We start from the raw sequence: 14,405 nt of genomic DNA on the forward strand, positions 1-14,405 counted from the left end.
GTCCCGCTACGATGTTATCTGCCCCCCTTAGGAACGTGACCCAGTTGAACCATGCCTCGGGCGCAGCTTTCGAAGTGTCCTTCCAGTTGCTTAGGATTATTTTGACTGCAGCCGTCAACAATAGGTCAATGAGGTCCCGGTCTCCTGTCGTTGTGATGGACGGGGATGCAAAACCCAGGACTAGACTTGGGAAATCTATGTGTATGGCTACTCCTGTGATTTCATTGATAAGCTTCCCAATTCTATCCCAGAATTCCCTGACCTTAGGACAGCTGAGCAGGAGGTGTTCTAAGTCCCCCCTCCCTTTGTCACAATTCCAGCATGCATCACTCTCTCGGATCCCCAAGGTGGCCAGGCGGGCCGGAGTCCAGAATGCCTTATGCACTAACCAGTATTTGGTCTGATTTAACGATGCTGTTATCTTTTTCCTAGAGGTTGATCTCCATAGCTCTGATTTCTCTGTCTCGCTTAGTTCCTTTCCTTGCCAGAGTCCCCCAGTATTTTGTGACTTTATCGTTGAGTTTGGTGTGTTTGGGCCGGAGGGCTTTGTATAGGTGTGCTACTTGGTGTCCTAATGTGTTGAGACTGGCTGCAAGTTGTATGAGCGATGGTGTCCGACTGTTGAGTTTTGCCTTCCTAATTGCTACTTTGATTTTCAGGAAGTTGTAGAGTTCTATGCTTTGTAGGTTGTGTGTTTCCTTGAGAGTGTCGAAAGTTGTGTTCTCGCCTTGGCTCTGTAGGTCATGGGCCGTGGATATACCGTGTCTGTACCATTCATGCATGTCTAGAACCTTATCTCTGTATCTTAGAGTGGGGTTGTGCCAGATGGATTCAAATTGACCTCCCTTGATGCTTGTTGTCAGTAGTTTGTCGACACTCAGGAGAGCGGTCTTTGTGTTCTTCAGGACAGGGTTGTCCTTCACTACTGGGTGTCGTGTTGCGGTTAGGAGGGTGATGGGGTTCATGCCTTTTAGTAGGCCGCGCTCAAGTGTTAGCCATGCTGGGGTGTATTCCTGTCTTGGGTCCAGCCAGTGTAGCCCCTGTCTGGCTATGCATGCTACCTGGAATCGTTTGAAATTTGTTATGTTCAGGCCGCCCTGGTCTTTTGAGAGCCTGAGTTTGTGTAGGCTTATTCTGGGGTTTTTCCCTCTCCACAAGAAGTTGTTCAGTATCTTGTCTAGTCTCTTGTGGAAGTCTTCTGTGCTAGTCAGTGGGAGCATGGTTAGCATATAGTTGACCATCGGTGTGAGCATCATCTTTATCGCTTCTACCCTTCCCCACCATGTTGTGTATTTGGGGGACCACCCTTCTACTTTGTCTTTAATTTTCTGGATTATTGCGTGTTCATTGTGTTCTAGTGTCGTTCTTAGGTCTCTCTCAAAGAGGATACCCAGATATTTTATGGGCTTCTGTTGCCATGTTAGTCCGGACGTTCCTAATACCGTTCTTGTTGTGTGGATGTTTAAAGGTTTGCACTCTGATTTATCTTTGTTGAGTTTGTACCCCGAGACCTGGGCGTATTTATCAATGGTGTCAGTCAGTGCTTTAATGGATCTTTCTGGGTCTTCTGTGACTATTAGTACATCATCCGCGTATGCCGCTAGCTTGAAGGTTTCTTCCCCTATTGGTATCCCCACAATATCCACGTTCGTTCTGATCATCGTGAGGAGCGGTTCTATTGCTAATAGGAATAGGGCTGGTGAGAGAGGGCAGCCTTGTCTCGTTCCCCTTCCCAGGTTGAGTATGTTTGATGTGCCTCCGTTGACCACCACCCGTGCTTTGGGGTCCTCGTATAGAGCCATCATCATTTTCCTATATTCCGGTCCTATCCCGAATTTCCCCATGCATTGATCTAAAAAAGGCCATGAAACTCTATCGAAAGCTTTCTCAGCGTCTAGGGCTATCATGACTGCTGCGTTGTTGCTTCGGGAGGAGTGGTTAATTATGTGGCATAGTTGTCTCGTGTTGTCGTGTGACATGCGGTTTTTGAGGTAACCTACTTGGGAGTTGTGTATAAGTTTGGGTAGGTATGCGTTGAGTCTATTGGCCAGTATTTTTGCGTAGATCTTGCAGTCTACATTTATGAGGGAGATCGGTCTGAAATTCTTCGCCTCAGTTCTATCCTTCCCTTCCTTTGGTATGACAATTATATTTGCCTCAGCCATTGAGGGTGTCATGCGTCCGCTCTGGACACATTCCGTGAATACCTGTTTCATTGTGGGTTTGAGTCTGTGTAGGTACTGCTTGTAGAAGCCAGCTGTGAAACCATCTGGCCCCGGTGCCTTATTGTCTTTGAGGCTTGCCGTTGCCTTCTCTATCTCATCCTCCGTTATGGTCAGTTCTAGGATGTCGCGTTCTCGGTCTGATAGTGTGGGTGTGGTTATGCTCTCTAGCAGTTCTTTGCCTCCATCCTCCTTTAGCGTTTCATCTTTGGTGTATAGTCCTTCGTAGAAGTCTCTGAAGACCTCTAGAATCTCTTTGTTTGTAGTTTGGGACTTGCTGTGTCTGTCTTTGATGGCTCCTATTGTGTGGTGTTTCTGTTTTCCCCTTAGATAGGATGCTAGGTTTTTGCCTGCCTTGTTTGCAGTGCATAGGTTGATAGATTTGTATTTATTAATCCAGGTGCCTGCTCTCTCACTCAGTATTCTATTAAGTTCGTACTTCAGTTTGGTCAGGTTCGTGAGAGTGTTCTTATCTTCTATTCTGGCTATATGGCTGTTCTCTAGCTTTTTAATCTCTTTCTCTAGGTCTTCAATTCTCTTGTTCCTTCCTTTGTTCAGCCTGCCCTTGATTGTCATGACTGTTCCCCGGATGGTGGCCTTCAGGGCATCCCATAGTACTCCCCTGTTTGTCTCTGGTGTGTCATTCATTAGCAAATATTCTTTTATCGCCTCTTCTATCTCGGCTTTCGCTGATGTGTGTTGTAGTAGACTGTCATCGAATCGCCATCTGCGGGTTGGCCTTTCATTGTACTTGCCAGATAGGCTTAGGCTTATGTGCGAGTGATCTGATACTGTTCTCGGTCCTATCTCTGTGTGGTCTATGAGGTGGGTGTGTGTTTCAGACATTAGGATGTAGTCTATTCGGCTGTATGAGTTGTGTGGGTTGGAGTAGAATGTGTATTCTCTGGCATCTGGGTTGCTTAGGCGCCATGGATCTCTTAGTCTTAGTTTGGAACAGAGGTTCTTTAGGATATTGGGGTTACTTGTTGATTGGCTTGGTCTATGTGGGTGCTTGTCAATCGCTGGGTCAAGAACTTGGTTCATATCTCCTGCGACGATCACTAGGTCCCCTAGCGGTAGGGTGTACAGTTGTGCACCTACCCCCTCCCAGAATGGTTTGTCTTCGCTGTTGGGACCATATATGTTTGCCACATGGAATGTCTCTCCCGCTCTTCTAAGAGATGTTACAAGCGTTCTTCCTTGGGAGTCTGCTTGGGAGTCTACCACTTCTAGTTTGGAGTTTTTGCTAGTGATTGTTACTACCCCATTCTTCTTATTCTGTGCCGGTGATCCCAGCACCTCGCCTATCCAACTGGCCCCTATGCGCTTTATATCTTCTACTTCCAATCTCGTTTCTTGGAGCACATATATATCGCTTTTAAGTTTCCTGAGGTGTTCTAGCACCTTCCTCCTTTTCACCGGGCTGTTCAGCCCTTTGACGTTTAGGGACACTATTTTAATGTCAGACGCGATGCTACTCTGGTTGCTGTTTGTCATTTACGCTGCTCTGTATCTCGCGGTGTAAGTGGCCTTTCTCTGCGTACTTTTGGTCTCATTGTTGTGTGTGGATCCATCTCCCTACGCCCGCTCGTGCTGCTCCTACATGTGAGTGTATAGAAAGAGAAATAGTAGAAGAAATAGTAGAAGAAGAGAAGATGATAGAAAGTAAGCCCATGTATATGCTCCCCGCTCCCCCCCGTTCCCCTCGCTTCCTCCCCCCCACCCTTCCCTCCCACCTCCCCCCCTCCCTTACTTGCAGAGTGGGTGTGCGACGACAAAGTTCCTTCGCCCCGCATCATCCCTGAGGTAGAGTTTGTTTCATTCTTTTGGTCTAGTCTTTGAGGTAGTATGGGAGAAGAAAAAGAAAACCACGGCACGTTCTTTCTCCGATCGTCTTGTTCAAAGTTGTGCCTTGTTTGTCCTGCGGCGTGTTGTTCTCGCCACAGACTGCTGGAACTCCTTGATGTGTAGTCATGTTGCTGTCTTAGGTCTTATGAGGTAGAAATGTTGTCTTGTGTTTGTAGTGTGTCCTATTCAGATTGCCTGTTCTCGTCTGGTGAGGCGCTTCTTTTCGCTGCTCCGGGGCTTTTGTTATCCTCCATCTCCTCCACCGGTGGGCCTTTCAGGTAGCTCCTTAGTTCTTCTGGGCATTCAAAAATCATTGTTTTCCATTTATCTGTTACTTTGAACCTGGCAGGGCCGACGAAACCGAAGGTAGCGCCTCTTCTGCGCAATGTTTCTCTGAGGGCCAAGAACCCTTTTCCTGACTCTACCGTTTGTTTTGAGTAGTCTTGGGTTAGTACAATCTTGCTTCCTGCCCACATTAGGTTCTGGTTTTTCCTGGCAAAGGCAAAGATGGCGTCTGTTTTGCTCAGTCTGAGCGGGTTGCATATTATTGCCCTTGGCCCCCTTCCTGTTGTTGGTTTTCCTGCTGGCACTCTGTAGGCTTTTTGCACCTCGAACCTTCTATCAAAGGTGATGCCTGTTAGTTTGGGGATCATCTCCTCTAGCATGGCTGCGCATGAGCCCGCCCCATCCTCTGCCCCTTCCGGCACTCCCAGGATCCTTACGTTGCCTCTTCTTGCTCTGTCGTCCTTCTCCGCTAGCTGTTTTTGTATGGCTTTCGTGGCTTTCTGCAGTTCCGCTATGGCCTTGGTGTTGTCACTTGTCTCGTCCTCCACTGTGCTTATTCGGCTTTCTGTTGCTTCTATTCTTGTGTTCGTTTTGTGGATTTCCGCTCTTATAGCCGCCATCTCGAGTTGCATGTTCTCCACTTTGAGCCTCGTCTCTTTCCCAACTTCGTTGCCTTCGTTTACTCTCCGTAGGATTGTTTCTAGGGTGACTGTTTCACCCTTTGTTTTCAAAGGGGAGCCTTGATTGTCTATTTTGGGCTTTTTTTCAAGCATCTTCCCCTCGTTGCCTGCCATTGTTCCCATGCCCCGCCTAGATAGGATGCTGTCTAGCCGCCCCCCTGCTTGGTCCTCCTTTGGTAAGTTTGCTGCTTTTGGCGTCGGTGCGTGGATGCCCTGAGATCTATATCTGCTGGGCTCTCTGATGTGCCTTGTTTTTGTCTTTGCTTTGGGCCCTGCCAGCGTGTGCCTTGTCTCTTTCGCGGCTTTTTGGGCCGCTTGCTCCTGGCGTGAGGGCGGCGCTATCTGAGGTGATTATGGTTGTGGCTTTGTCGAGTGCTGCCTGACCCACTTTTTTTTTTTTTTTTTGACTTGGGGCGGCTGCTGCTCTGCTCTTATGGACCAGTATTCCCTCCATGCTCTGTTATCTGCGGTCTTGGCACTCACGTTTATTTTGCTCTGGTGCAGTCTTAACCTCCCCCTTTGTGCACTACCAGTCCTTAGTTCGCTGTCTTCCTCCTTACACCTCCACGCTCACCTCTTGGCCGCTAGTGATGCTTGACCATGGTACCAGTGCCTTTTGGTGGTGCCGGCAGGCCGTGTCCCGTGGCTGCTTCTGGTTGTGTGTGAGGCTCCGCCCTTCCTCTGTGTTGGCTACCGTAGCCTGCACCTGCCTAATTGTCCCTTGCACTTCGCTGCAGTCTTTGGTGCTCCCTTCCTCGTTCTGACCCCCTCGCTGTCTTGGAGGCGGTCTTGGGAGCTCCCCACTGCTCCTCCGCTGTGTCCCGCTGTCCCCCGCTTTAGAGAGGGTTGCTGCGCGGCCTCCGGTGTCACTTCTGCATCTTTCCTTACTTGCGTCGGAGTCTTATGGCGGCCGCCCTTCCGTGATCTTAGGCGCGCTCCGACCCGCTCTTCCCTGGTTGGTCGCTGCCTCCGATTACGGTCCCACTTCCTTTTCCGTTTTCCGTTGTATCTCCTATGTTTCTCGCTGTACCTGCTTGAGAGGGGAGTACTGCGCAGCCTTCAGTGCCTTCAGTGCCCGTCCCTGCCGCTTTCTCGTTCGTGTGGGCACTTCCGGTGATGGCCGCACTTCCGCTTCGCTGTTTCCGGTCCCCTTCTTCCGCTTCCGCCTGTGTCGGTGAAGATTTCCGGCAATGGCGCCCTCTCCACAGCTCCTTCCGGTTTTGAAACCTTGCCTCAATCGGTAGGTTTGTCCTTTGCGTTGTCAGGTGGGACGCTGGGTCGATGTGCAGGCTTATTGCCGTTCTTGCGCTGATCACTGGGGTTCCGTTGTTCCGTTGTGCAGATTCTTTTTAGCGGGCGTTATCGTTGCCTGGCATTTTGCTGCAAATCAAAGTGAGTCACCGCTTGCGCTTGCGATTGTCTGGCGAGGGTGGCCTTGCGGCGCTGTGCCCGCTACCTTCTCCTATCTCTCTCCCTCTCCGCTGGCTTCCAATAGCCTCAGGGCGCCATTTTGTGCTTCGTGTTGTTGCCTCCCCGTCTTGAACGTCTGTACTGGTTTCTTGGTTTTCTGGCCGCTTTCTTCTCTTTTCTTGTTGGTTGCCTTGTTGTTTAGATCTTCCCCTGCCTCATTCTTCGCTTAGGTTCCAGATCTGGCGCGTTTGGCGGGTTGTTTTTCCCTCAGGGGTACGGAGCTGATGGACTTAGACGACCGTCCACATTGTCGTCCAAGCCACGCCCCCAAACTAATTTTTTGACCTGTGCTTTTATGGACACAACAAATGTATCCGAATAAAGATTTATTGAATTGAAGAGAATTGAAAGCAAAGCAACATTCCTCTGGATGGCGCCAAAGCCCGTCTATGTGTTTTTTAAAATACATTTTAACATGTTAACACTACAGGCTTCCAAAATCAGTTGCACGTTTCTTTTCCCTACCTGCAGATGGCACTAGTGCGCTAGCGCTGTTCTGGGGCCTTAATGTTCGATCATTTGTGCCTTTGAAAAGAAAGGAATGCCTATCTGGCAGCTTCCTAATCATCAGTAAAATGCATTTCTAATGACATGTAGGAACTCTCTTCAACCGTCACTTCAAAAGTATACCTTTACTAAACAAAAAGGACATCTTTTTAAATAAGCTATACAAATATGTGATGTGTTTTACCGGATTGTAAAATTATTAAAAGAAAACACAAACCACATAACAATGTTTACCTTACTGAGTGACTTTAAAATTCAGCATTATATTAAGGATTCGATTAAAGCAAAACTATGATTTCACTGTGCCTTTGCGTAGAAATACACTAAACCACGCATCTTCCAAAATGTCCGCCTTCTTTGAGGCTAGTCCTGCGAGCATGGTCTTTGTCCTTTTTCTGCATCTTCGTGCAAGCTGGTTTTAACGAGTGCTTAGTCCGTCTTCCATTTCAGCAAACAAGATCCAGAGTTGCTTGCAAGCCTATCGCATGCATAGCAAAGGCGCGTGAGTACCGACTAGGGTGCATAACGCCACTCGCCCTTTTATTGCAGAAGCAGGGCTGCAGTAAGCGCATTTCTTGAGAAGTGAGGCGTGCAGCTGCACGGAGCCCGACTCCCCTCTCATCATGGATGAAAGTGGCTCCAATTTCCGACTGTCATCGGACAGTCTGGACGACCCCCCCAATAGCCGTGTGTTCCTTGTGATCAGCAAGTCTACGTCGGAGGATGTGATCCGCCGGCGCTTTTCGGAGTTCGGTGACATCCAAGATATATGGGTGGTGAAAGACAAGCACACTAAAGAGTCCAAGGGGATCGCTTTTGTCAAGTACGCCAAGTCCTCCCAGGCCTGCCTGGCCATGGAGGAGATGCACGGCCAGAGCCTCAGCGACCATACCAAGCCCATCAAGGTAAGGACCGGCCCCTCACGGCGAGATGCCTAGGCCCTCCCGCTTTCATTGTTTGCTTCCCTCTTCTGCTTCCACTTTGCCTGTCTTCTCCACTTCGTTGAGCAGTAGCTGCATTTCACTTTACGCTATCGTCATGTCAATTTGCACCAGTATCCTCCTTTATAAAAAAGAGCCCTCCCGCCCACGTGCATGTAAATTGTTGGTGAAGGGGGGCGGATAATCGCAAGGTAGGTTGTAATACTTCATTGATTGAGCGCGGGCATTGTGGCATCGTAGGGTCTCGTGCCTGGTGTTCTATGCATTATGACGTAGCCTGCCACACAGTTGATGCTAGGTTAGAATCCGAGGGAAAAGTCAGTTGGTGGATCCTGCTGGGGAGGACGTTTACCTGTGCGCTTCACCTACACCTCCAATAAACTTCTGTTAACCTGTACTTACCTGCCTACCGCCTTCGCTACATTTTGGCGACGATTGAACCAGGACCCGAGGCTTCAGCACCCCCTTCCTACGCTGCATGTATACACCTGTCCAATTCCCAGCGTTTGTACGTAAGCGGGAGGCGTATTACCGGCACACGGTGTTCCGATCTACAGAGGTATCGCCGAGGTTTCCGCCTCCTGAAGCCTGGAAGATTACGGTACGTGCTGGGGGGAAGTGTGGGAGGGCGGCGAAGGAAGGACGAAGAGAGAGAGAGAGAGAGAGAGAGAATCGAGGGTGAGAGAGGAGAGGGGAAGAGAGAGAAGGGGAGGAGAAGAGAGAGAGAGAGAGTGGCAAAGAGAGAGAGAGTAGGGAAGGAGAGAGAGTGAGTACGGAAGGAGAGAGTACGGAAGGAGAGAGTACGGAAGGAGAGAGTAGGGAAGGAGAGAGTAGGGAAGGAGAGAGTAGGGAAGGAGAGAGAGAGAGAGAGAGTAGGGAAGGGAAGAAGAGAGAGAGTAGGGAAGAAGAGAGAGAGTAGGGAAGGAGAGAGAGAGAGTAGGGAAGGAGAGTGTAGGGAAGGAGAGTGTAGGGAAGGAGAGTGTAGGGAAGGGAAGGAGAGAGTAGGGAAGGAGAGAGTAGGGAAGGAGAGAGTAGGGAAGGGAAGGAGAGGGAAGGGAAGGAGAGAGTAGGGAAGGGAAGGAGAGAGTAGGGAAGGGAAGGAGAGAGTAGGGAAGGGAAGGAGAGAGTAGGAAGGGAATGCGAGAGTAGGGAAGGCGAGAGTAGGGAAGGAGGGAGTAGGGAAGGAGGGAGTAGGGAAGGGAAGGAGAGAGTAGGGAAGGGAAGAAGAGAGTAGGGAAAGGAAGGAGAGAGTAGGGAAGGGAAGGAGAGAGTAGGGAAGGGAAGGAGAGAGTAGGGAAGGGAAGGAGAGAGTAGGGAAGGGAAGGAGAGAGTAGGGAAGGGAAGGAGAGAGTAGGGAAGGGAAGGAGAGAGTAGGGAAGGAGAGTAGGGAAGGGAAAGAGAGAGAGTAGGGAAGGGAAGGAGAGAGGGAGTAGGGAAGGGAAGGAGAGAGGGAGTAGGGAAGGGAAGAAGAGAGAGTAGGGAAGGGAAGAAGAGAGAGAAAGTAGGGAAGGCGAGCGTAGGGAAGGCGAGCGTAGGGAGAGAGTGAGTAGGGAGAGAGTGAGTAGGGAGAGAGTGAGTAGGGAAGGAGAGAGTGAGTAGGGAAGGAGAGAGTGAGTAGGGAAGGAGAGAGTGAGTAGGGAAGGGGAGAGAGTGAGTGTGAGTAGGGAAGGAGAGAGTGAGTAGGGAAGGGAGAGAGTGAGTAGGGAAGGAGAGAGTGAGTAGGGAAGGAGAGAGTGAGTAGGGAAGGAGAGAGTGAGTAGGAAGGAGAGAGTGAGTAGGGAAGGAGAGAGAGAGTAGGGAAGAAGAGTAGGGAAGGAGAGAGAGAGAGTAGGGAAGAAGAGAGAGTGAGTAGGGAAGAAGAGAGTAGGGAAGAAGAGAGAGAGAGAGTAGGGAAGGGAAGAAGAGAGAGTAGGGAAGGGAAGAAGAGAGAGAGAGTAGGGAAGAAGAGAGAGAGAGTAGGGAAGGCGAGAGTAGGGAAGGCGAGAGTAGGGAAGGCGAGAGTGAGTAGGGCGAGAGTGAGTAGGGCGAGAGTGAGTAGGGCAGGAGAGAGAGAGAGTAGGGAAGGAGAGAGAGAGTAGGGAAGAAGAGTAGGGAAGGAGAGAGAGTGAGTAGGGAAGAAGAGAGAGAGAGTAGGGAAGGGAAGAAGAGAGAGTAGGGAAGGGAAGAAGAGAGAGAGAGTAGGGAAGAAGAGAGAGAGGGTAGGGAAGAAGAGAGAGAGAGTAGGGAAGGCGAGAGTAGGGAAGGCGAGAGTAGGGAAGGCGAGAGTAGGTAGGGCGAGAGTGAGTAGGGCGAGAGTGAGTAGGGCGAGAGTGAGTAGGGAAGGAGAGAGAGAGAGTAGGGAAGGAGAGAGAGTAGGGAAGAAGAGTAGGGAAGGAGAGAGAGTGAGTAGGGAAGAAGAGAGAGAGAGGAAGGGAAGAAGAGAGAGTAGGGAAGGGAAGAAGAGAGAGAGAGTAGGGAAGGAGAGAGAGAGTAGGGAAGGAGAGAGAGAGTAGGGAAGGAGAGAGAGAGGGAAGAAGAGAGAGAGAGTAGGGAAGGAGAGAGCACGAGAGTAGGGAAGGGAAGAAGAGAGATAGAGAAGGGAAGAAGAGATAGAGAAGGGAAGAAGAGATAGAGAAGGGAAGAAGAGATAGAGAAGGGAAGAAGAGATAGAGAAGGGAAGAGAGATAGAGAAGGGAAGAAGAGATAGAGAAGGAAGAGAGAGAGAGAGAAGGGAAGAAGAGAGAGAGTAGGGAAGAGAGTAGGGAAGGGAAGAAGAGAGTAGGGAAGGGAAGAAGAGAGTAGAGAAGGGAAGAGAGAGATAGAGTAGGGAAGAAGAGAGAGAGTAGGGAAGGCGAGCGTAGGGAAGGCGAGGTAGGAAGGCGAGCGTAGGGAAGGCGAGCGTAGGGAAGGCGAGCGTAGGGAAGGCGAGCGTAGGGAAGGCGAGCGTAGGAAGGCGAGAGTAGGGAGAGAGTGAGTAGGGAGAGAGTGAGTAGGGAGAGAGTGAGTAGGGAGAGAGTGAGTAGGGAGAGAGTGAGTAGGGAGAGAGAGAGTAGGGAAGGAGAGAGAGAGTAGGGAAGAAGAGTAGGGAAGGAGAGAGAGTGAGTAGGGAAGAAGAGAGTAGGGAAGAAGAGAGAGAGAGTAGGGAAGGGAAGAAGAGAGAGTAGGGAAGGGAAGAAGAGAGAGAGAGTAGGAAGAAGAGAGAGAGTAGGGAAGGCGAGAGTAGGGAAGGCGAGAGTAGGGAAGGCGAGAGTGAGTAGGGAGAGAGTGAGTAGGGAGAGAGTGAGTAGGGAGAGAGTGAGTAGGGAGAGAGTGAGTAGGGAGAGAGTGAGTAGGGAAGGAGAGAGAGAGAGTAGGGAAGGAGAGAGAGAGAGTAGGGAAGAAGAGTAGGGAAGGAGAGAGAGTGAGTAGGGAAGAAGAGAGAGAGAGTAGGGAAGGAGAGAGTAGGGAAGGAGAGAGAGAGTAGGGAAGGAGAGAGAGAGAGTAGGGAAGGAGAGAGAGAGGGAAGAAGAGAGAGAGTAGGGAAGGAGAGAGCACGAGAGTAGGGAAGGGAAGAAGAGATAGAGAAGGGAAGAAGAGATAGAGAAGGGAAGAAGAGATAGAGAAGGGAAGAAGTGATAGAGAAGGGAAGAAGAGATAGAGAAGGGAAGAAGAGAGATAGAGAAGGGAAGAAGAGAGAGAGAGAAGGGAAGAAGAGAGAGAGTAGGAAGAGAGTAGGGAAGGGAAGAAGAGAGTAGGGAAGGGAAGAGAGGTAGAGAAGGGAAGAAGAGAGTAGAGAAGGGAAGAAGAGAGTAGAGAAGGGAAGAAGAGAGTAGAGAAGGGAAGAAGAGAGATAGAGTAGGGAAGAAGAGAGAGAGAGTAGGGAAGAAGAGAGAGAGAGTAGGGAAGAAGAGAGAGAGAGTAGGGAAGGCGAGCGTAGGGAAGGCGAGCGTAGGGAAGGCGAGCGTAGGGAAGGCGAGCGTAGGGAAGGCGAGCGTAGGGAAGGCGAGAGTAGGGAAGGCGAGAGTAGGGAGAGTGAGTAGGGAGAGAGTGAGTAGGGAGAGAGTGAGTAGGGAGAGAGTGAGTAGGGAGAGAGTGAGTAGGGAGAGAGTGAGTAGGGAAGGAGAGAGAGAGTAGGGAAGAAGAGAGAGAGTAGGGAAGGAGAGTAGGGAAGGAGAGAGAGTGAGTAGGGAAGAAGAGAGTAGGGAGAAGAGAGAGAGAGTAGGGAAGGGAAGAAGAGAGAGAGAAGGGAAGAAGAGAGAGAGAGTAGGGAAGGCGAGAGTAGGGAAGGCGAGAGTAGGGAAGGCGAGAGTAGGGAAGGCGAGAGTAGGGAAGGCGAGAGTGAGTAGGGAGAGAGTGAGTAGGGAGAGAGTGAGTAGGGAGAGAGTGAGTAGGGAGAGAGTGAGTAGGGAGAGAGTGAGTAGGGAGAGAGTGAGTAGGGAAGGAGAGAGAGAGTAGGGAAGGGAGAGAGAGGGAAGAAGAGAGAGAGGAAGAAGAGAGAGAGAGTAGGGAAGGAGAGAGCACGAGAAGTAGGGAAGGGAAGAGAGATAGAGAAGGGAAGAAGAGATAGAGAAGGGAAGAAGAGAGAGAGAGTAGGAAGAAGAGAGAGAGTAGGGAAGAAGAGAGAGAGAGAGTAGGGAAGGAAGAAGAGAGAGAGAGTAGGGAAGAAGAGAGAGAGTAGGGAAGAAGAGAGAGAGAGAGTAGGGAAGGGAAGAAGAGAGAGCGAGTAGAGAAGGGAAGAAGAGAGAGGGAGTAGGGAAGAAGAGAGAGAGAGAGTAGGGAAGGGAAGAAGAGAGAGCGAGTAGAGAAGGGAAGAAGAGAGAGAGAGAAGAGTAGGGAGAGAGAGAGTAGGGAGAGAGAGTAGGAGAGAGAGTAGGGAAGGAGAGCACGAGAGTAGGGAAGGAGAGAGCAGAGAGTAGGGAAGGAGAGAGAGGAGAGAGTGAGAAGGGGTGAGAGAGGAGGGGAAGAGAGAGAGAAGGGGAAGAGAGATAAGGGAGAAGGAGAGCGATCAGGCGGGGAGAGAGAGAAGGGGAAGGAGAGAGATCAGCGCAGTCTTGGAAGCTTCCTTTCGGAGATGCGCACACCATGCATTCACCTACTACTACATATATCCGCTCATCTAACAGCGTCTCTGTCAAGCAGAGCGTTGTTTTTAGGTCGGCCTAGACCTGTTGTTCTCTCCTCTATCGGCTTTTGGCATACCCATACATTTTCAAACCACATACAGTAAAGGGGACCCATGGGCAGTTTAATGACCGGCTCTGAATACATGCCCACCTAACATTAATCACAAAGGGTACCAGAGGGTCAAGAGTGAGACAGGCTAATTATCAGAGACAGAGACGGTGTAGCGCTCCCACTCGCCATATGACTGAGAGAGGAGTGATGTAAAACATGCCAGATCAAGATCAGTGTCTGGTCTCTGGCTCCCATCAGTCACCACTCGGAACCGCCCTTCATCATTTGGGGCTCCGAGGACCAACACTATACTAGATCTTGGTTTTCTAGCAGAAAGGGGTGAACCTTCCCGTTAGTTAGTAAGTGTTGGTGTTCTGGTTGAGACCATATGTGTTGGTAAAGTAACTGACAGGGATAAAAAGGAATGTGGTGTGCAGTGCAAGGAAAACCAGGAAAAGTATAAGGGAGTGAGTAAAATTGGTTTTAAGGAGCAAAAAGATAATTTAATAGGGTACAGCTCCTAGCACCAATATTAAAAAATAGCCAAGACAGGGTAAAGCTATGACCTGTCTAGTGGTGTAACGTGGTCGACATGTTTCAGCAAATACTGGCCAATAGCCTTGCTTTCTTCAGGACATCAACTATACAGCTACTGCAAACAAAGACACCAAATGTGAAAATTAAGTGAAAAAATTAAAATGAAGGAACAACACAGAAAAGTCACCTGAACCTCCAGGTGTGTCTGTTCCGGATCTTCTCACATAATCAGCAGTGGGCTGGAATAAAAAAGCATGGCATGAGCTAATCTCCCGTCCCTGTCCGAAATAAGCCTGTATATTACACCTGTTGCAATCATCAACGTAGGTGCAGTCCATGTCTCGGGATCTGTACAAGCACACTGACCAGACTAGTGTATAACAACATTCGTGGAAATTGAACCATTTCAAGTTTCACAGGATGCTTCTTACCTGATTAGTAAGAAGTATATACCTCACCCCGCCTGGCTACGGCTCAGGACTGGTGAAGCACCGCTCTAAAAAGGTGAATAAATTCAAAAACAAGAATTATCCACCATATCGTGCCTGGACTTAATCGTAGAGAGCAATTATAGATGCTAGCAAATGGTGTAAAGCGGGGGCTGATGTCATATCCGCTTGTAAAATAAAAGATATATCATGTTGTTAAGCTGTTGTTAAATGCTTCCTTCAGTTACAGAATCTAGTGCCCAACGAGCTGTGCAAACTAGAAAGACCATCTAATGTCTTTAACCACACAAATAAGAATAGGTGCCCCGTAAGTGAAGGGACACCAATCAGCAG

At 49.6% G+C, this 14,405-nt stretch overlaps 1 protein-coding gene across 2 annotated transcripts in view; it reads left to right on the forward strand.

Annotated features, from left to right (window-relative positions):
• Window positions 1-6,850: 6,850 nt before the first annotated feature.
• The window catches only part of RBM45 (RNA binding motif protein 45), a 453,234-nt gene continuing 445,679 nt past the window's right edge, over window positions 6,851-14,405 (forward strand). Inside the window, exon 1 of one of the 2 annotated variants that reach the window (XM_086956199.1) lies at window positions 6,851-7,917. In XM_086956199.1, the coding sequence (XP_086812325.1) occupies window positions 7,636-7,917 (282 nt within the window). In that variant the 5' untranslated portion in view covers window positions 6,851-7,635. The remainder of the gene's footprint in view (window positions 7,918-14,405) is intronic. The other variant, XM_086956200.1, reaches the window with a different exon arrangement.

This window comes from Lissotriton vulgaris, chromosome 2_1 (assembly GCF_964263255.1).
Source record: "Lissotriton vulgaris chromosome 2_1, aLisVul1.2, whole genome shotgun sequence".
NCBI classification, from domain to species: Eukaryota; Metazoa; Chordata; class Amphibia; order Caudata; family Salamandridae; genus Lissotriton; species Lissotriton vulgaris.